Raw genomic sequence first — 22,587 nt, 5'->3', positions numbered from 1 at the left:
GTGTTGTTTTTGTGATGGCTTGTCTTAGGATATGCCAATGTTAAAATCATCGCTAGTTTTCATATAAAGTAAACAGTGATTAAACGCTCGAGATGAATACTGAGTGATGATTCACTGATGAAAATAAATGAACGGAACTGCACTGAACCTCACTGCCGGTGGCATGTGCATGTATATATGAATATAGTATGTGTGTATAGTTGTGCACAATTGATGAGCGAAAAGTTAATCCATTATGCATTTAAATTTCACTGAATTCAATTGCCGTAATTAAGTCAAATATGCATTCAAATGTTAATTATGTCCGGGAACCGCTTTCATTGAAAATGCATTGGTCTGGCCTTGATGGATGGTTATGTTTTCAAATTAAACGAAAATATTTGGTCTCTTTAATAAAACCTTCTGTTTGCTCTGGAAACAGTCCAATTTAATTTTCCATACATTTAAAAAATCTATAAAATCATGGCTTAAATATACTATGCACCAGCCGACTAATAACTTCAATTCCAGAATATTAGCTGTGACCATGCTTTGATTAAATGAGCACTGATAATTATTATGACTGCCAATGGCCAGAAGGCGCCGTCCTGTAATTTTCTCGTTCCAACCTGGAGCAATTCCCAACCTTCAGCGAAATTAGTGTAAAAGCAAAGAATAAATTAATGGAGTCCCGTCTGTGAATTATGCAGTCTCGCCAGGTGCCTGGCATCCAGCTGCCATCTAATTGTACATAAGTATATACAGCTGGGGAAATTGCAATAGAACTTGTTATGCAAAAGGTGTATTTATAAATCAAATATGACGTGCTGCCGACAATGACATTAAATGCGCCTAATTAGCAGATGGCCCCAGTTGTCATGCTTACGCTGCTGCTCTGCAAATCAAAGCAAATAAACAATACTTGTCGTTGGTTGTAATTCCAAACTTTCACCAAATCAAAATTGCAGTTGCCAACATTGGGTTGATCGGGGAGCGATGCAAAGGAGCTGGCTAGGATCAGGGAAAGCACGAAGCCAAAGTGTTTACTTTCCCCAAGCCGTGGGCTAGAACCAGAATCAGTCTTTATAACATCCCACCACCGGCTAGGCCCTTTCCCAAAATCACTTTTCCTTTGTTTGTTTTTCGCCCCCTTTCTAGCTGGCGAAAATTCATTTTTGGCTGACAAGGGCAGACCCAGAATGCCTGCTAGCCGAGAGTGAGAGGGTTAAATGGGAAACTTGTCTGGCTAGAGACCGTAGCACTTTGGCCTGCGAAGTGCCGAAAAGGGATTTCCTAGTCGGGTTGGCTTAGGCGGGCCAACTTGAAAGTGATATGTGGGGGATGCGAATGGGAAAGGCGAGGTCATCACTGACTAAAGTTATTTAACGGCAAAATAAGAACAACCGATGGGCTTGGGAACAAGGGGTCCTACACTCTTACTTCACTTATCACTTTGAACCCTCTAAACAATACGCTCTTATAAAGTATACAGCTGGCACACTGATAATCACAAACCGAACTAGTTACCAACTTTGCTTAAATTAGGCCAACCATATCACAACCATAAACCATTCGCCGCACAATTAAAGTCACGCACGCGGGTTCAATGAACTCATTAAAAATATTGGACATGTTGAGTAGAGGAATATTAACAGGGCGTCGGCTTATGATATACGAGTTGGAAGCGAGGGGGGTCCTCCTGATCTCCTGCTCCTTGTGATGTCGTGGACTTAAAGTCATAAACGTGTCACACACTTGGTCGGTGGAGTATCTCGGAATCCGCCTAGTCCCTGTGTATCCGTTAGTATCTTCTCATTTCCCAGCCCTTTCACTTGGCCAGTTGCCATGCAAGAGCGAGCTGATTTCCCCCAAAAAAGCATTTGCCAAATTGAAACCCGCCACTGGGAAAACACTTGGCCTTGTTATCCGGCCGCAATCTTATCCCTCAGACACATAAACCACACGCTCTTGACCATTTATAATCGCCTGTAATTTGTCAATGTCGCCCTCAAATTAATTCATTAAATCGCATTTCACGTGATTATGCCTTGCACCGGAATTAAAGTTTTCACACGTAGCCCGGAAATGTGCGACAGTTTTCCCATTTCCATTCAGGATGCAAATGAGCCAGCTGGACGTGGCCTAAATGAGTTGGCAGCGGCGACTGCAAACTACAGAGGCAAACATTTCGGGTTTACCCGGCGCTGTTTTCTTTTAGCAGGTTCTCAACAAACATTACTTAACGAGTTTTTCGAAAAGTTTGGTGCTATTTCAATTAGACGACGAGGCGGGTGATTCATGGCAACAGCAACTGACCTAACAACTTAAAGAAAATATCAGCATATTTCTCTACTTTTTTACTCATAATGAATTGTTGTTAAATACAGCAAACAATTTGAAAATCGGAGCATTTCAACGAAAAGTATGAACATATTTGTGTTTATATGGGGCTATGCGTTTTTAGTTTTAGTTTTTAAAAGTTCTTGGCATCAAATTCTCTCAAAGATAACAATTTCTTGAGGTCAGCTTCAAAACTGCAAAACGTTATGCAATGTACGCCAATTATTCTGGCACCAAGATACTTTCTCTATTTTATAAAATCCTTGAACATTTGCACACGCCCAGAAGACCTCAAAACATGACCGAGAACTGTCCCATATGTCCTAGTGGCATTATCCGCATGTAATGGCCCACAGCCAGGACTCAAACGCACACGCAAGCCAGCTAAATGAAATTAGTTGACAGCCAGATTGTCGCAGTAAGCCATTTCTGAAGAAAACCGGAGAAGTTCCTGGCCAGTAAATTGAGAAAAGCGAACGGAGTGATGAAGAAATAAGGAGCCAGAGGGAAAGTAATCCAGTGTTCAGCTCAAATGAAAATTCAATTAGCCCAATTGACGGAGGGCGAAGGCAAAGAAACTTCCGCGTCATACATAACCGTCATATCTAAAAAAAAGAGGAATTCAACGCAGAGCACAATGCATTTAAAACGGCTTAGGAAACCCTACCGAAAAGGGTTGCGTTCTCACACAAAAAATGATGATTAGATCGGCGGAAAAACGCAAAATTGCAATAAAACAACGGAAAAACGGAAAAAAGGGAAACATTTTAGCAGATGGAAAAGAGACAAGAAGCGCAAAAAAAAACGAAGAAATTGGGAAACAGCTGAAGAAGGAAAAACAATTTGTTGCGTGCGCATAATTACATTTTCCGACAGCTAGTGGGAATGCGAGAACATTTTGCGGAGCCCAAATGAAATAGCAAACTGTTTTCGAAGGAAGGAAAAGGGGGCCTCGGCTCTATCCACTGGAAATTTATGCACAGGCCACGCTCCACAGACAAACAAACAATTTTGGCTGCATAAATTATCAGGCACTCGTCCAATATTTTGTGTTCTAGTCGTTGCCCAACTTATAAGTTTACCAGTACTCGTTTAGTTGACTTCTCAGGGTTTTCTCCTATCACTGTAACTGTGTCGATAGTCATCTTGAAAATAGGATGGTAACATTCTTTGAGTTGAGCAAGTGGTGTTACCGTAGAGAGGAACGCATTTTCAGGATGATATGCGACGACGATATCACAAGCAAAACGCTAATAGAGTCGTGTTGTTGTGTAGTAAGAAGGTTATCAGATTTAATATCTTTGGTCCACGTATAACCATAACATATAAGCTTCGGACCAAGAGCTTCAAACTCCTTTACCACCATAATATCAGATCTGAACTCCTTTTTAGCTGATCAGAAGCTTGAAAATAGCCTGTTTCGAACAATATCTTAAAAGAAGAATGTTTATTTAGTAAAAATTTTCATACCTTAATGAAATTGTCCCTTTCTTTACCCTTTAAAAATCAGAATTTCCAGCGGATCCAAGCTGCACTTTCTCTACTGGAGATTTATCGGATTGCTAAGAATCTTTTTTTGAAGTCTATTAAAGCAATTAGCATTGTAAGAATTGAGGCAGGGGGATGTTTAAGCCTTTTACCTACGTTTAAACTTATTCAGTAACCCTTATACCAAAGACTAATATAATCACATTATTCTTTAGAGCTACACTTTTGCTAGAAGATTACATTTATTTGATGTGGTTTAATTGGACAAGGTCTCGAAACGAAGTTTCATTTAATTTATTATGGCATGAACATGTCGATTCGTGGAAATGTAAAAGCGACTCGAATAACGAATCCAACTGATTTTCCTCTTTTATTGCCTTTGCTCACCTTAAGTGCAGGACTCTCTGTTGTCTGTTTCCACAAGTTGGTGACTTAGATAAGCCAGCAAAAGGGGATGTGAAATATACTCAATATAGAAGGAGCAAAATCAGCGAGAAGCACCAAAACCAAATAAAAAAGCGAATAAAAATGTTTGGAAGCGAGAAGCGTTTTTGCCATTTTCGTCAAAATACAAATAGCTTTTAACGTTGATTCTCTTTAATTCTAATACGTGAAGCCCCTCGGGGAAATTTTTAGAAACACACTTAGTATATACACACATACATACGAATGTGGGTAAGAATGAATTGCAATCAAACCGTTCAGTGGTAGCGAGTAAAAGACTTTTTATATCCTTTACTCCGCGAGTAAAAGGGTAACTAAATTCGCTGAAAAGTATGTAACAGGCAGAAGGAAGCGGTATCGACTATATATATAAATTCTTGATCGGGATCAATAGCCGAATCGATTTAGCCATGTCCGTCTGTCCGTAAGAACATCGAGATCTCAGGAACTATAAAAGCTAGAAGGTTGAGATTCAGCGTACAGATTCTAGAGATAAGACGCAGACAAGTTTGTTGACCCATTTTGCCACGCCAACAAACTGCACAGAACTGCCACGCCCACACTTTTAATAAATGTGTTGATATTTTTTCACATTTTTATAAGTCTTGTAAATTTCTATCGACTTGCTTTTTTCTTTTTTTATTTCTCATTTTATTTCCTATTTATCGATATCCCAAAAAAATTATGAAATTTTGATTTCGCATTCATACTAGCTGAGTAACGGGTGTCTGATAGTCGGGAAACTCGACTATAGCGCTCTCCCTTGTTTTCTTTTTTTGTTTGTGCTTAACCATGATAAAAATATATAGGACATTTTGGAGGGTAAGTGAAGTGAAGGAAGGATGTAAATATCAGGTTTACCATACAGCACCCTTAAACTATAAAATTCCGTTATTAAATTTAACAAGAGAGAACGCTATAGTAGAGTTTCCCGACTATTAGATGCCCCTTACTAAACCAAGTAGACGGTACTTTTTTTACAACACTAAAAAAATAAAAAATATATGAACACTTTTTAAATGTGTGGGCGTGAATGATATGGGGAGGCGACAACAGTCAACAAATTCTCTGGAATTTAAACTTTGAGACCATTGCTTTCATCTGGACGTTAATGTTCAGCACCTCCTCGACGTTGGTTTGGAGTATTCGCTGATCCAGGACCAGGCCGATTTTCACCAGCTTATCAGCGCATAAAAGCTGCGTTATCGGCATTCGTCTCCTCTGGTTATGTTTTCCGCCGAATGCGTCCCCTTTCCGCTTTGGCGTGTCCTATCCCTCAATCAGCTCGGCAAGTCTGGGCAAGCCTAGGTGTTGTGGCACAGGAGTCCTTGCTTAGGAAAGCTCCCAAGTTGTTTGTTGCTTTCTCGTTTTTGCTTATTGCATTCTGTGCCGAGACAGCCAAGCCTTCCAACACCTCGCCAGGATGGGTCGATTTTCACTTGAGTAGGTGCCACCTGGAGTAGTAATACTACCGCTCGATCGCCAAAGTTTCGTTAAAAGTTCTCTCACCTTTGACCTGTTCCATGTCCCTGGAGATCGTAGCTGGCGGAGATTTGACTTCATGCAGTTACCCTTGGACCTTACCCTTACGTATGACTTCGATGAGCAAGGTGTTAAGGCAGATCGCACTCCCTTCCTTCAGAGTTGGCCAGGGAGGCTCCTCCTTCCGCCACACATATATGTTCACGAGCTGTCAAAATAATATTATAACTTGACAACACTATCCACGTGCTGGCAATTGATTTAGGCCAAGGTTATGCGAACAATACTCATTAATGTCAATTGACATTTAGGCAATCAACCACAAAAGCTACGATATTGGCAAAAAGAAAGCACTAACCGACCAACATGAAAACTTTTCCTGTTGCCTACAATTATGGCACTCAAAGATAACAACAAAAATAACAACGATAGAACGCAGGGAAATCAACTTTTCCGGCTCAAATGCGAAGCGACATTCGTTCGTGTAGCGAATTTTCTGCAGACGCCCCCAAGGTTGTTTTTGCTTTGCGCCGCGACTAATTTTTGCACAAACAAGCGACAGAGAAGGAAAATGGCCCACACAAAGGATTTCCCACTCACACACACGACCAACAGCTGAAACGAGAAATATTAATTATTTTATAAATTATATTACTTCAATTATTACGATTGCCTTCCAACTCTCTCGCGCACGATATCTATCCTAAAAATGTAGTGTAATGAAGAGCTGTGACTATTAGTTAACTCAATGAAATGAAGAATTACGTAACTAAAGTCATTAAATGTTCGTTAATTACGATGTCTTACTTAAAAGAAACTCAAAGACTACACTTTTCTTCCTTAGACAGACAAAGAGTCTGCGCGGGAAAAAATATCTAAAATATTTGGTATGGTATGATGCATATGGTATAGCAGACATACTAGGGCTTAATAGGGGAATATATATTTCGTATTGAAATGGAATGATACAGAAAAACGCATTGTTGAGCTGCTGAAGAAAATATTATCATTTCAGAATACACGCATTTTATCTAAAAAGAATACGCTTAGGAAAGTGTTCAAAACAATCGAAAAAAGGAAAAACAGCATTTTGGTAACATTTTTTGTATCTCCTTTTTCAAATAAAGCAAAGTATTCTTCTCTAACCAAGTGAAAAAGACCACAAAGGAATACACACGAAAAAAAATGAATTGCAAAATCGCCTGGTGGGAGGTAAAAGAGCCCTAATGTCGCACATTTTTGCGCGACGCTGCAAGCGTTACATGTGTCACACGCCCAGCTCAAGCCGCCCCCTTTCCCGCAACCCGTTGTCCGTGAAGGCAGACTTGAATGACTGCCGGCGGTACAGAAAAAATAGAGAACCAACGAAAAAGCGAGCCCATGCGACAGCTAAATCAGGATTCGTGAGCGGCGCACAGAAGTTGGATCCGCGGATCCCTCCGGGTGGACTCTTATGTAAGTTGCGCCGCATGGAACTTAAAAACGAGAGGGGGAACTCTGTAGTTCGTATCTCGACTAACAGATACCCGTTACCTCGGAGGTGAAGGTGCAAAGGAGATTAAATATAGGAGAAAATGCTCTTCGAGACTGTTTAATAGCGCAACCTGAAAGTGCTCACTTTTCTTATATCCGGCGGACGGTATATTGATTGCAGAATTTTGCAACCTAAAAAACGAGACTGCTAAAGGATATGTATGTATGTCTGTCCCAAAAAAAAACGTTTATAGTATTTGCTAAAAAATAGTTTTTGTTCGGATTAATTATATATAATATACAATTACTTCAAGGGTATATAAGCTTCGACTTGCCGAAGCTAGCTTTCTTTTTCGTTTTCGTTTTAAGTACACAGTATTTAAAATTTGTTGTGTTAACATTTAAAGCAAATTAAATATATATACATTTACAAGACGTCAATCTTTTAATTTTTAAAACAAACTAGTTTTTAATGACCAAAAAACACGTGCCAAGTGCTAAAAAAATTAAAGCTAAATTAACAAGAGAGAACGCTATAGTCGAGTTCCCCGACTATCAGATACCGAAAAGTGCGAAAGAGAAATTTTAAAATTCTTTTATCATATCGATAGAAATAAGCAAACAGAAAACTTTAAAAGTTTCCTAAAGTCTGGGCGTCAGTTTTGGGCGTTAAAGCTGGCGTCTATGTCTATCGAATGCTGGCCTAGTTTGAATGTTCCAGCTTTCATAGCTCCTGAGATCTCTGAGTTAATATGGTCGGGCAGACAGACGGGCGAATATGGCCAGTGATAGCGAACAAGACCCGTTACATACCTTTCAACGAATCTAGTATACCCTTGTACTATTTGGGTAACGGGTATAAAAGGCAATATGATTACCAAGGGAATTCCATTACCTTTTAAGGGCTGCAGAATACATTTTCTTTCAAATAACCCTGTCGGTTATTTGTCGATTCTCAGTGTAGACCAAACAGAATATGTATGTTCATATCCCTGAGAATATGATAAGTAAGTGAAACACACAGCCCAGACACCAAAGGTCCTTTTGATGAATGCGTGTGTGCCTCCGAGTGTTGGTCCTAAGTGCCACCTCCCTGCTACACTTCTCCTCCCCCAATACACTCCGCACATTGTTAGTTTGGCGGAGACGACATCGACGACTCTAGCGCTGAACTACGACCCCAAGTCACGACCCTATGCATATCCATACATATGTATATATATGCGTATTAAGGATGCTCCAGATATGTACACAGGCAGCCACACACAGATACAGCTCTAACTGTCGTTTGGTCTGTGCTTATATGTATGTAAATAAGCGGGAAGTATACAACATTGAGTATCTGTCTGCACCATCGACGACAAAAGCCGCCAACCAAAAATAACCCATACGCAAACCCATGCTCAAGAAGTCTGTATGTGGGTCTACCCTAATTATATATATCTCGAGTCGCGGAAGAAGGGAAGCATTAGCGTTAACTTAGCCATTCCCTTATGATCAAAAACATAGAGGACACAGTTCTATTTCATATTTTTACATTGGTTTTAGTGGCAGCTGCATAATATAGTAATCCAATCCGAGCCGTTCCGACATTCACAACCTTCAATAGAAATACAACTTTTGAGATACTGATATCTAAACTAAGACCATAGAAACGGATTGACGCAGCTGTTGATACTGGTTAGGAATATAAACACTTTTTATGGCGGCATATATATGTCTTTTTCACTGCTTTGCAAACATCTAACTGAAATCAATATGCCCACCGCACAGGCATAATAACACACATAAACGTAAACATCGGAAAGATGAGATGAGAGTATCTGGAACTAATGAAGCGTGCGATGGAGAAAAAAATCGCCGTCACAGAAGATCTATCCACTTCGATTCAGAATTAAAGCTCGTTTTACACACCCAACTCATCGGTCCGCTTTATAACATGCATCCTTAAAAGTTCTTAATATATTTATTTATATAAACGCAGAACCACCGTTGTGCCATAAATGTTGTTTATTACTGCTGCTGTTGTTGTTTATTATTTACGCTTTTCTCCCATTCTTGTCCCTCAAAGCTTTCCCACCCACTTTCAGTACGGGGGGTTGTCCTATACAAGCTTGCAGCTTTATTACTTATACAATCTTTAAAATTAAATACAATTTTTAACTTTCGTCCGGCGCTCGTTTCGTTAAAAGGGTTCCACTACAGTTGAATTCCACTGAAGTTTCCTTTAAGATAGTTTGAAAGGTCAACAAATCAATTTGCTTGTAAGCGCCTGGGATAAATGTATATTTTAATGCTTTATGCAAGTTTAAGGACACACTTTATTGAAGTTGTTGTTTATTCACTAAAGAGGTTAGTTAGTTAGTTAAGCAGGCCAGGCAACTTTTAAAAGATTATAAGATTGGCTTAAGAAATCAGGCTTAACAAGAAAGGCAAGCCCAATTCTACTCCATGATATACATTTAATTATGTACATCGAAATTATGTACAGCAATAAAATGTTCCTATATGGTCAAAAGCGATGAGGAAGCTTTTTATCAAATATTCATTTGGCAACTATATGATATAGTGGTGCACACCATTCTGTTCCGTTCTTATGTTTATACTCCCCGAATATCAAAAATCGGAGACGTGACCAAAAAATAATCAGCTTACCGCCAATGCAATCAATCTAACTACAATATAATAGTCTTTTACGAATGCTATCCACTCTTTTTATTTTCTTCCTCATTGAAAGAGTTCAGAATATGTGCGACAATGCAATTTTTTTTGGATTGACTTCTGAACATTGGAAAATTACTTGGGCTTATAATCGATATTTTAAATTTATCATTTGGAATTAATTTATCCGCCTCTATTGGCCGCATTCTAAACTGTTTTATTTCAGGTGGACCAATTGGTAAGGTGATGGGGTCTCCATTGGGTTGATGTGTATGGTTTGGGGTCCAATGCTTAGCTCTTGAGCAACATTTTCGCTTCCGAGTTGTCCTTCTCGACTTTTCACATCCCGGACCGCAAGGTCCTCCTGGACCACCAGGACCTCCAGGTCCTCCGGGACCACCAGGGCCTCCAGGTCCATTTGGACCACCGGGTCCTCCAGGTCCTCCGGGACCCCAAGGCATGCCGGGTCCCCCTGGACCACCAGGTCCATCTGGACCACCAGGGCCACCTGGACCACCAGGGCCACCTGGACCCATGGGACCTCCTGGACCATTTGGTCCACCTGGAGCCCCCGGCCTTCCGCATACGCCTAGCCCAGAAGAAGTTGAAGAACTTGCATGAATTGGCGAAGAAAAATGTGAACTCAGAGTTGACATTGATGTGCTTGGTATATCTTTTTTCGGGGAAGATGTTGTGATTGAAGATGTTAGACTTATTGAAGATGTAGTAAATGTTTTTGCTGATGGTAAAGTTGTACTTAGGCCTATCGAAGTCGGAATTGTTGATGTTCTAGAAAACGTTGTTATTGTATAAGTTGTGGTTGTTGTAGTTGGTGTTGTTGTAGTTGTTGGTGTTGTTGTAGTTGGTGTCGTTGTAGTTGGTGTTGTTGTAGTTGGCGTTGTTGTAGTTGGTGTTGTTGTAGCTGTCGTTGTTGTAGTTGTCGTTGTTGTAGTTGGTGTTGGTGTTGTTGTAGTTGTTGTTGTTGGTGTTGTTGTAGTTGTAGTTGTTGTAGTTGGTGTTGTCGTAGTTGATGTCGTTGTAGTTGGCGTTGTTGTAGTTGTAGTTGGTGTCGTTGTGGTTGGTGTTGTTGTAGTTGGTGTTGTTGTAGTAGTTGTTATTGTTGTTGTAGTTGGTGTCGTTGTAGTTGGCGTTGTTGTAGTTGTTGTTGTTGTAGTTGGTGTCGTTGTGGTTGGTGTTGTTGTAGTTGGTGTTGTTGTAGTAGTTGTTGTTGTTGTTGTAGTTGTTCTGGGAGACGTTGTTATCGGATAAGTTGTTTTTAGACTCTCTGCTAATTGATCTGAATTTCCCTCCGTTTGTGGTGACTCTGGTTTTTCCTCTGGTAATGGGTCACCGGGGCACTTGCTGCCTGGCTTACACCAACCACCTCCATGGCAATAAGCTCCTAAAGGGTGTGGACAACGCTGGCCTGGCTTGAACCAACACTTTTTTGGCGGGATGGGAACATTGCATCCCGGTATCCAAGGGGGACAATGTGACGTCGGACGGTTGTAACACCCTGGCCTCCAAGAGGGACAGGTCTCGGCCCTCCTGAGATCGCAAGGGTTTTCTTTGATCAAGTCACAGATATCCAAGAGGTTCTTTTGAATGTGTTCCATGGTCTTCAATTCAGGTTCTTTCTCGGCAGCAATAATCCGCTTTTTTGCCTCCGCCAATTGGGAAACCGAAACAGGATGTACACTTTTGTTATGAGCGTGAACAGCCAATTCGTGAAATATACGGTATTTAAGTCTTCGTTCAACATCCCCAAGAAGTCCCATGACTGTGAAAAGAAGAGCCCACGCTACGAGCCCTTGATGAGCAGCGTTGAAAGAAATCAGTATCTTCGTAAAACTACGACAAGATGTCACATACCATAGAAAAGCACAGCACATGCCATAGTGGTCGCATCTATTACTCGTACTGGAGTTTAAAAAGTATTGGGCTTATTTTATTATATTTTTAATTTATTTTAATATGTTGAATTTTGCGGTCGGACTTGCACTAATGCGCTCGGACTCGGTGTTTGTATGTCTGAGTATATAGTTTACTCTCTCTATCTGCACATGTAAAATACATTCAATATAGAATACATTTAATATACAAACACCATCCATCATTAGGAAAAGCTTTCAGTGACCAACATGTGTGCATCGGTGCCGTTTTGAGGCTCCATTGGAATAATCCAACACCAATCGTATTATTTACACTGTCATTTTGAGGCTTTTTGAGTTGAATCGCACTCTTACAGATTTCCGGGTAGATTATTTAATTACGCCTAACGACAACAAAACAGGCGAATCAATCATTTCCGGGCAATCGGATGACAATGCTTAGAGCCTAAAGGACGCGGCCACAAAGCAGATTTTAATACATACATACATAAGTGAAAGTTTACAATGTCATGTTGATGAATGAAAATATTACCGCACCAATGCGTCACGCAGGTAATCAACCGTCAAATTTGCGGGGGCTGAGCCGGAAGGAATAAATAGAGCATGGCCTGAACTTTATGCTTTAAATTGCTCCAAGGTGGAGGTTATATTTATGTGGGTGGAATGCCTTATCAAATAAAGTAAACAATGCAAAGAAAGCCCAACTAGGGGAGGGAGTACGGGAAATTCGATATGTAAGCCTACGAAATGTTTATTTTGGCAAATCAATTCGTTGACTCTTCCATTTTTATAACGGCTGGCAAAGCAAAAAATTCAGCCCTTAGGTATGCCCAGGTTGTCATTTCCGATTTCTCCTTGTAACTTTGGACGGCAGTCCACGTAGTGACGATGGGCACCCAAAGTGTAACCGTTATATGGAAATCTGCTACGCTCAGTCCGTGCAGAGCCTTTGTGGAATTTGATGCTTTTGGAAACTGGATACTACCATTTTTTATAGTTTCTTGATTGCTCGATTAAGTTATAAGCTTTGACTGTGTATCATCGATTTCGTAGTTGTACCACAACTTTCTGGGCAGTCAGGCTAAGAAATCTAGATTTCCCGAGGCTACAGTTTCTCTGCTACCGTAGGTTATCAGTAAATCCTTGTTTAAGAAACAGAGAATGCTATAGTCGATATCCCCGACTATCTGATACCTTATAATACTCTAGTGGGATCACGGGAGAATTTGAACAGTTTGTTGGCGTAGAGATAGAAATACTATAATTGTCTCGGCTATGTAAATATCTATTTTACTGCGTTGCCAACATCTGGCATATTAATAAACTCTCTGCAACAGTGCCAAAAATTAAGACCCCAAAAGTGTTGGGTAATTTTCCAAAATTGATAAATGTCTTCGTGATAAACAGGCGTATTACTTTTCTTATTACTACATTCAGCCGTTTGCAAACTTTGCTCAACAAATTTTAAATGATAAATTACATTCTTTTGTCTCTTTTCTTGCAGGAAGGCACTGTAAATGGCAAGCATTAGAAACACAATTATGCCAAATTCGAAAAAGGCTGTGTCAAAGTTCGTTAACATCAACAATCAATGTTGTAATAACAACAAATGCTGCTGCAACAACGGCATCCGCAGGCCCCACAAAATGTAATTGGGCCAGGGCGTGGAACTGAAAAGGGCCCACTCAGCTTGGCAGTGGGCAACGGTGAACGGCAACGGCAACAGCAACAGCAATACCACTGAACCGCAACAATCGACAGCAAGAGCAATCACAACAGCAGCAGCATCAGGACACCAAACAAAATACGCAACATAAATGAAGTTAACAACCTGTCAAATTGCTAAATTATTTCCGCTGTTGACAGCCTTCTTCTTCCTCAATTCTCCCAGCGCAGCCTCATTATCCTTCGGTTTGAGTCCCACCTTCGCCTCCGCCTCCGCCTCCAGCTCCTTGTCCTCGTCCCCGTCCTCGTCCTCCCACTTCCAGTCAGAAAGACCCCTCCGCTCGGATGTACTCGTCCTGCGAGCGGCCAAGCCAGCCAGAGCCTTTGCAACAAACGCAGATGCGGCTACGCGGCCCGTGCCAGCGACAGCGGCAGCAACAACACTTGGCAGCAAGTCAATTTGGCCGACAGCTATACAAACAAAAAGTCCGCGTAATGCGCGTGAAGCTGGACGTCACAAACGTCAAATGCAACAGCCCGCAATCCAGCAGCAACCACTGCAGCAGCAGCAGCAGCAACAGCGCATTAATCCCCCGCAGCAAAAGCGACAGCAGCAGCAAGTGCAACATCAGACTCAACGAGTGGGCGTTTTGATACCTGCTTCGCTGCACGTTGATTTGACGCATGTGCAACAGGGCTTTCAGAATTTCCTCGACTTTTTCCAACTGCATTTATTTAATGTCACCGTCGATTTTCTACGTGATGTGGGTGAGTACACACAAGCCGAAAAACAAACCCATCAGGACCAGGCCAAGCATCCTTGTTTGCCTTGTTTGTTGCCCCAGCCCTGAAAATCCTTGCCGACATGCATTTAGACATCGTGTTTTATCGATGATTTGTGTGCGCCCGATGCTCAAGTTTCCCTCTGTTTTCCGCTCCTGCTCGAAGATTTCCACACGAGTCGTAGGCTGAAGGTGGCACTTTATGAAGATGAATTGGCCGTCTGTTTGCTGGGGCTAAATGTTTGCTGGCAGGAAACATAGTGCCAACGGATGGGGCGGTTCAAATCAAGCGCATTAATTGAAGTTAAAGTTATCTGACTCTCCAGCCTAATCTTCAGATTGAAGTCTCTGCAGGCGGGATGCCTTAGCATTAGCAGTCTTTTTTAGAAGACGAGGGGCTCCGACCTCTGAGAACTCAATTTGCATGCATTACGCCTTGATTTCTTTTCGCTCTTACTCTGCCTTTTCCGCCCACATAAATAACCCTCATTTCGCAAGCAAATTTAAACTAATTCAAGCACGTCCTGCCTTTGACTTTTCTTTAGTTTGAACGAAGGTCCCCATCCAGCTTCCCGACATTTTCCAGCAGAAGTTATAACTTTAATTATGCGTCCTTTTTCCCTACTCTAAGTTTTTCTGGTCGGTCACTCGCATCAGAGGGATGTTTTCCCTGCTGCTGACAGCTTACAATTTCCGGTCCAGAGCTATTCATTTTTTAAGACCATGTTAAGACTTGTGTTAGTTTCGAAACCATAAAGAAGCAGCTAGGATTAGCAGCTGTCTCTGCAGGGATATAAATTGCAGAATAAGTGGACAACATGGCGAACGGCAAATGCAGCAGGATGTCTGTCCATTTGCTTGCGTTGCACAACAGCAACATGTGAAGTAACCAATCAATCCACACCTTTTGTGAGCTCTTTATATAATATACATATATGTAGTGGGTTACGCAACTATTTTCCTGGGAAAACTCCCCTTTTCATTTCGTCCGGAGGTAAAGAGCAGTATATGGATCTCTGCGGCCGCTTTTGTGCCGTTGCCAACGATGGTCAGCAAATAAACTCGCAGACATTTCTTCGGACATAAATTGCAACTGGGGCAGAAGGGAGCCGCATGCAACTAGAATCCATTTCAATATTTTGCAAAACATAAAAACCTGCAGCGCAGCAAGACAGTCAGGTTAAATTGCGGCAAATGGAATTTATTTGTACGGAATGGAATCGTTACGTCAGTTTGGTTTGCAAATTGAATTTCGTTGTCGGGCACTTAAATAAATTTAGACGGCTGTGGGAGCAACCAAGTTTAACCTGTTATTTATGACACCTTCGAGGCACCCCCCAAATTAAATATATCAATCTTGATCTGCTCGCCCTCTGAACAACAGCGAAATTGCTGAAGTCGGCAAAAACTTTGGCGCCAAATAAGTGAGCGACAAAGTTGGCCATGTGTCGACGCTCGTGTTTACTCTGAAAATAACTGAAAAGGAATAAAAACTTATATAATTGGGCCAATAGCCGGACGCAGCAAACTTTTCAATGGAAGTGCCGTCGAGGGTCTGGATTCACTTTCAGCTTAAAGCGATCTTTGTACAAACGCATTTAAATGGGTGTAGTTGCTATTAAAGAGGTATAAGATATTCCTTTTCTATTAATCTATTAAATTTCTATAAAATGATGTAGCAGGTAGAAAAAAGCGTTTTGGACCATATAAAGTAATCAGAATCAATGTAGAAGTCGATTTGTCCTTTTGTCCGTCCTTATGATTTCCCAATTTCTATCTACATATATGCCAATATGGATATTCTCGCTAGCACTTTCACTAGCGAGTAACGAGTACCTGATAGTCGGGGAACTCGTTCTCTCTTGTTATAACATTGTATCAGAAGTGTCCAACGAAGTACAGCAGTAAAGCGACCCTTATTTATTTATTCATCACTTCATCGCCACCTAAAATTCTTCTTTGTATTTGAGGTGGTGTTTAGTTGGATTCGGATCGGACCCCTATATCATATTCCTATACCTCTTCATACGCCACAGGATCGAAAAAAGAAATCAGTTGCGTTAGTAGAAACTCCCGAAGTTTGTTCCCAGTGCAGAATCTCAGGTTCAAAGGCATGTAAATCACTGGCGTTCATAACCCTGTCCACTTTCTGGATACTTGGCAAGCAGACCATGCTGAGAATCCACAGAAGACCACTTGAAGAGCTCGGCACACAGCAGGATGCGATGTTGTTTTAGCTATTTTGTAGACGCTTTTTAACAAGAAAGCCAAATGGCTTCGACGAGTTGAAGTTTATATAGCCTTGCATTAATTATATACACATATAGAAGGAATTGCGGTATACCGGCTTATAACACTCATGGAATACAACGAATTTAATATATCAACTGCTGGTTGGTGTATTAGTCCGATTTCGATCAAATTAAAACCAGCATTTTATTGCCAATAAACTGGTGTACATATACCGAACTAGACCTCTTAATAAGCAAAAAGAGCAATGGTACTTTCTCTTTTCCACATTTTCCATGGCATCTGCATGTCTGTCCGCCCACAAAGCAAATAACATGTCGGTATTGATACTTAAGGCTTAAATAAATATATTTGTTTAAAATATTCCAGTTCTTATTTGCCATGAGTATTGTTTCTTCTCACTCGTTTTATTTTAAATGGATCTGATACTGGCATCACTGGCTAGCGGCGAGAAGCTATAACTGCTGCCGTTGCAAACAGATTTTGCTTGGATGCCAGCATCAGCAGTTACAGTAACTACACTGCTTAAGCACATACTCATATACACTGGCAGAAAAGCTAAATAATTCACAGCCTTTTTATACGCCACATAAAATGTTTCTCTTTCTTTTTCCTGTCCGATGATGAAAACAACGATGTCGACGACGGCGCCCAGACTTAAGCGGCTTCATTAAATTACTCGAGCTGCCCAAGTACACGAGCGTTATAAAGACTTTAAATGCGGGCATTATGGTAGACAGCCACGTGGACGTGGACCAAAATTCCAATATGGACATTGGCACGCCCAGCCAGCCACGTCAGCAACATCGGCTGCATTCAAAGCAGGAGCAGGAGCCACATCGTCATCATCATCAGGACTCCAAAGCAAAACAGTTTCCAGCGGGCGAGGAGGAATCCCATTCATCCGGCGAGACCGGGGAAAATCATTGGAACGACGCCCGCAGCTTCTCGGGTCACTGTCATCAGCTGGCTGAGCAACTGGCCCTCGATTTCAATAAGACCGTCGTCCTGTGGCCCTGCCCGCGAATGAAAGTGAGTACGTCCTTAGTTTAAGATTGCTGACTCACAAAGGAATATCTTTGATGGAATCATGAAAGGGGAACTATGTACGGCGAAAGCTTCAATGGACGCACTTTAAATGGGAGAAATAATCGAAAATGGATAGCTTAAGCTCCATTCTTAGCTTTGCTTTAAAGGGTCACTGGGGTATGGGTATCCGTTCTTAGTACAACGGAAATTAAATTTTTAATAGGCTTTCTTATTTTGAAAAACAAATACTTAAGTACCGTATTACAGTACCTAAGAATTAAAATCTGAAAGGTTAATCGTACATATTTCTTTAATGTGTGATGTACATAGACCACTGTGCCTTTCGTCACTAAGTTGCCGTCGGCCACACTAATATGAATGCAACCCTGCCAGCAAAATTTGGAGTGTTAATTAAGGAGAAATTTAGGCAAAATAACTACGATCCTGGCCCGAAAGAGCCACAGGTATTTTGCAGTAGCAATTTGCAATTTGCAAAACAATCTCCAAACAGAAAAAGGAGACAGCTCCTCCTCGCACCGCAAACGTGCACCAAGTCAAGTCCGTGCTGTGTGCTCGGGGATGCAGCAAACAGGAAATGGAATACCGAGCCAAAGGCTAAGGGAAGATGCTTTTCGGAGGTGGTTAGGTGCGGCGGTGTGGCGGGAACTATCCAAAATATGCTGCGAAATTGCCTGATGAAAGTCGACGCTGGCATGAAATTACTTTTAGTGGCAAGTGTTGCCCTTGGCTCACCCTCCGCCCAACTCCAGCACACCTTCACCTGCCGGCTTAGATGCACAACAAGTGCCCTGAAGAATATCCGGCCTAATCGGCTGGGAGCCCTCGCATTCTTCTACTTGGCCAACTGTCACACAAATCGTGCAACGTAAAGTTCTGCCCGTTACTTTTGCATATTTTTATGAGCCCGCCAGCGTGCCGGACGATTTTTTTGTTGACAATTGATTGACAAGTGCTGAGCGAAGTGCTTCCGAAAGTTTGGTAACTTGTTGAGATTGTCAGCAAAGTTATTAATGAAAATCTGTGTGCCCCAAAAGCCCTGACAAACTGAGCCAAAATGATGGACAAATGGAAGGGCGTGGTTCCTCTCTGTCACAGGGCAGTGGCCGAATAGCAGTATACTGGACTGAGAAATAGCATCTGCGAAGTGTTATGCAAATAATTAGTGTTAATGACGGGTCTCAGTATTCATAGTTCCATACTCTTGGTGGCCAACATCCTGGGTTCTGCTGACAGGCATAAAAACCACTCAACGAATGTTGCTGCCTAATTAAGCCTCCTCGGCCTTTTTCGTCCTGTACTTTCGGAGGATCCATCACCGGACAATCATAAACACATTCAATTAAAGCATAATTTTCATACAAAACTAATTTATTTGGTTATTCGAATTTTTTGCATTTGACTTCCATGGATTTTGGGAAGATTAACTGCTTTCAGTCACAAGTTTGCAATGTATATACACATATTCATTATCACTATCAGTCGATATAGCCTTGCCCGCTTATAAAATGTATTTCCATATTTTTAAACATAGTGTTTTAACCTGACGTACAATAGTCTTTTGGCAATTAATAATTTCGTTTTTTTTTTTTTGGTCAAAATACGACTACATTATACAGCTGTCCTAGGTACAGAACGTGAAGTAATAATTCATTGTGTTTGATTCTTAGTCGGTAAACACCTTCTTAACTTTCGTAGATGAATGGTCAGACCAACAAATAGAAATCGGCGTATTAACCTAATTAAGAATATATATACATACATTATATTATTTACTTTTTAACAAATCTAGAACACGAGTAATCTAAAAGGAATATAAATGTTAACAAATCGTTATGTTGAAAAAAGGCTGGAAAGGATGTAGGCATTTGACGTAAGTATATATTAACGAGAAGGTGTTTACCGACTAAGAATCAAACACAATGAATTATTACTTCACGTTCTGTACCTAGGACAGCTGTATAATGTAGTCGTTTTGAATTCGGCACTAACGTCTAAAAACCACCTAAACTGTCACTCCCATTTTTCAGAAATTATATTGACCTCAAATTTTTGTCAGTCCAAATCCCATTGGTCACCATTCAAGGGAGTTCAACAAACCCCTTTTTGAAACATTTTAAAAGAGTCCACCTACATTGTTTGGATTCTCCATCTTCCTTTCCCTTAAGTAATCAAAGATTGGTCTATGGTAATTAAATATGAATATATCCTTGTGTAACATTTTTACCCAAAAACATTTCGCGATCCCATTCTTGATGGTTTTAGGAGAATCGAATAAACAATCCCAATAGTTTCTTTCTCTGTGCAATAAGGGATAGCGCCAACACGATAGGAGACCAGCTCCATACTCAGCATCCAACAGGGACAAGAAAATAGCGACAAAGTTTCAAAACGTGCAATTAAGTGTGCAATATTTATGCGCAGCAACTGCAACAAAATAATGCCACCAACGTTGCCGCCGGTGGAGTCGCCCTTAAATAAGCGACACAATTGTCGCACAATGAGTTGCCATTGATGCGCTTTGGGTACCCATTAAAGTTAAATGGCGATTTAAAATTCAAAAGCGTTTGTATTATTATATTCGATTTGGTTTTTTTCTGGAGAAATGGATTGTAATAGCTTAAAAATATTTAAAAACTCCATTTTATCCATTCTTTAGGATCTATGTAACACTGGAGAAACTTTAGTTCTAACACTTTTGGAAAAACCAGCTAAAAAAGCTTTTCCAAATGCTATCAGGATCTTTAAGTACAAGATAGTTGATATTAAGCACACAGATTCCAGAGTCATAGTCGCAGGGAAAGTTTGTTTGCCAATGAGAAGCCGCCCAAAACTGCCACGCCCACACTTTTGAAACACGTTTTAATATTTGTTCACTTCATTATTTTTCTTGTCCATTTCAATCGGTTATCTTTGCACTATGGTAGAATCTCTACTTTGACACTGCGCATCATTGTTATAGCTTACCAATTCTCCAAACCCGCATGCATAGCTAGAAAACAAGTTAATGAAGATTAATGCTGCATTTCAATTGAATGCGGTTCTTGGCGGGTGAAATCCCAGAGAGACAACTCTAATCGTTAAAAGAAGCCCTTCTCGGCATCGATGCATTGCCAATCTGGGACGACTTTACCATTTATCTCAGTCAGTCGACCCAGTCCGTCAGTCAGTCACTCATTCATGCAGTGAGTCACTCCACTCATTCAGACCGTCAGCTGTTTATCAAGGCCGAAGTGTGGATTCCAGTACTCTGAATGCTATTCACCCAAACCCTATCCTTCTGCTGTCCCACAAAGCATTTGCCTTTCACTCAATCAGCTTGACAATTGACAACAATAGCAAAGCCAACTGAAAGCTGCATCACTGATAACGATGACATCCGTTCTGACTACCACTGGGATTGAGAACGATGAGTGGGTGTCTATGATTGTGAAAAATAAATAAATATGAGAATATCCAATTGGAGGCAGATTGGTTAATAAAAATAAAGTAAGTAGTAGAAGTCATTTCAAAAAATACTAAAAAGCGGTTTTATTTGTAAGATATATTCCAATTTAAAGTGTAGGGAATATATCAATTATCCCCATATTTCCCATCCTGTTGTTACACTTTTCTTATCCTCCACATGTGGCGAATTACAAGGGGACGTGCCACATCAGCCGGAGCATTGACCTTATCATGGCAACATCATAATAAAAAAGCCAATTCTGCTCGTCCGCCATCTAGCGAGCTTATGAAGCTGCTGTTGATGATGATGCAGGCAAACAAAGCTCAATTTTCGTTATAATTTACAGCGAAATATTACGTATACGTCGTAATGGAAAAGCGAAGCTTTTAGAAAACTGCAATGAGTTGGCAAGTTGCAGGAGGGAGAGTTTTTCGGGACATGCTGACAGATGTTCTGCAAGCTTTGCTGAACATGAAAACATCAAACAAAGAAAAAGGATACAGGACGGAGCAAATTATTGTGCTTGTAACTGTTGACTCACGACGGAGTTTCCGTTCGCAGGACTGTGAAATGGAAAGCGCCATCGTGGAAAACAGCTTAACATTTTATTAGCTGACTATAGGAGAGTGTGAGCTTTTCCGATCTTCAAGATTTTCTGTTTTCAATAAATTACTTTACTTTGAAATCTATGATTCGCTCCATGCAAACTATGAGAAATCAAATTCCAAAATTTCCCAAGCGAAAGCCGGATTTATCCAAGTGCCAACACAAAATTTTAGCACTTCCCTCGATATAGTTTTTGCCTAAAAACATAAATCAAACATCAACATTCCCCAACTGACGAATCGAAAGGAGCAGGGATAACGAAATTTCTTGTATGGCATGTTATATTATATACTTATATGTATTAGTTCACTCAGTTATATTATATTATTACTCAATTGCAGAATCATTTAAAGTTACAAAAAATTAAAACTACTCTATGCTGAAGGATCGATCGTTACTAGTTTTTTATCCCGTACAGTTGAGTTTTGTGTTTGATAACAGATAATAGAAAACTAATTCCTCGTAGTCTGTTTAAGTGTACCCCAATATTGTGATCATTTTTAAGTAATGTTAGTTTACAAGAAAAAGTTATGATGGGGTTCATATCATTTCTGAATACCTTTTCAACAACATACTCTAACTCTAGTCTTTTCACATGTGGCAAAAACGCAATTCACAGTGGTGGTATATAGACCAAACACAATATTTGGAGTTTTTCTTTGAAACTTGTTTTCTGTACAATTGATTCGAAGAACTGTAGTTTGTTTAGTTATTTCCATGGAACTTCTTAAAATTAAATAAAAAGGTGCAACAAATGTCTTTACGTATTTGCAATTTGTCCGCAGTAAAATAATAAAATTCAGTAAAAAAAATATATAAAAATACGTATCAAGACCAAGAGAAGTTAGAGAAAATGTTATTAATTGTATACTTTATTTTTTCAAATATAGATTTAATTTATGCCGTATTTTTTGAATAAATTTGATTCATTTAGTATATATATCTTGCTTGTAATAAAGCTTACATTCTGCAATATATTAATATTAAAAATTATAAAAATGATTAATTCTGCTGCAGGACCTTACAAAAA

At 40.4% G+C, this 22,587-nt stretch overlaps 2 protein-coding genes across 3 annotated transcripts in view; one reads left to right on the top strand and one right to left on the bottom strand.

Annotated features, from left to right (window-relative positions):
• LOC6726703 overlaps positions 1-22,587 on the top strand; it is a 59,583-nt gene that overhangs the window by 5,838 nt on the left and 31,158 nt on the right. For both annotated transcript variants that reach the window (XM_039295643.2, XM_039295644.2), the window contains exons 3-4: positions 13,264-14,192; positions 17,112-17,488. In XM_039295643.2, coding sequence (XP_039151577.1) covers positions 13,577-14,192; positions 17,112-17,488 — 993 coding nt within the window. In that variant the 5' untranslated portion in view covers positions 13,264-13,576. The remainder of the gene's footprint in view (positions 1-13,263; positions 14,193-17,111; positions 17,489-22,587) is intronic.
• LOC120285057 (nuclear pore complex protein DDB_G0274915) lies at positions 9,893-11,849 on the bottom strand. Its single transcript, XM_039295645.2, has 2 exons — positions 11,740-11,849; positions 9,893-11,677 (listed from the first exon to the last, which is right to left on the bottom strand). Exons 1-2 carry the CDS (start codon positions 11,762-11,764, stop codon positions 9,909-9,911), a joined length of 1,794 nt encoding a protein of 597 aa, XP_039151579.1. The 5' UTR covers positions 11,765-11,849; the 3' UTR covers positions 9,893-9,908.

The sequence above is a fragment of the Drosophila simulans genome, chromosome 3R, assembly GCF_016746395.2.
Source record: "Drosophila simulans strain w501 chromosome 3R, Prin_Dsim_3.1, whole genome shotgun sequence".
Taxonomy (NCBI): domain Eukaryota; kingdom Metazoa; phylum Arthropoda; class Insecta; order Diptera; family Drosophilidae; genus Drosophila; species Drosophila simulans.
The sequence above is the reverse complement of the archived record's forward strand: the minus strand, read 5'-3'. Positions and strand labels throughout refer to the sequence as shown.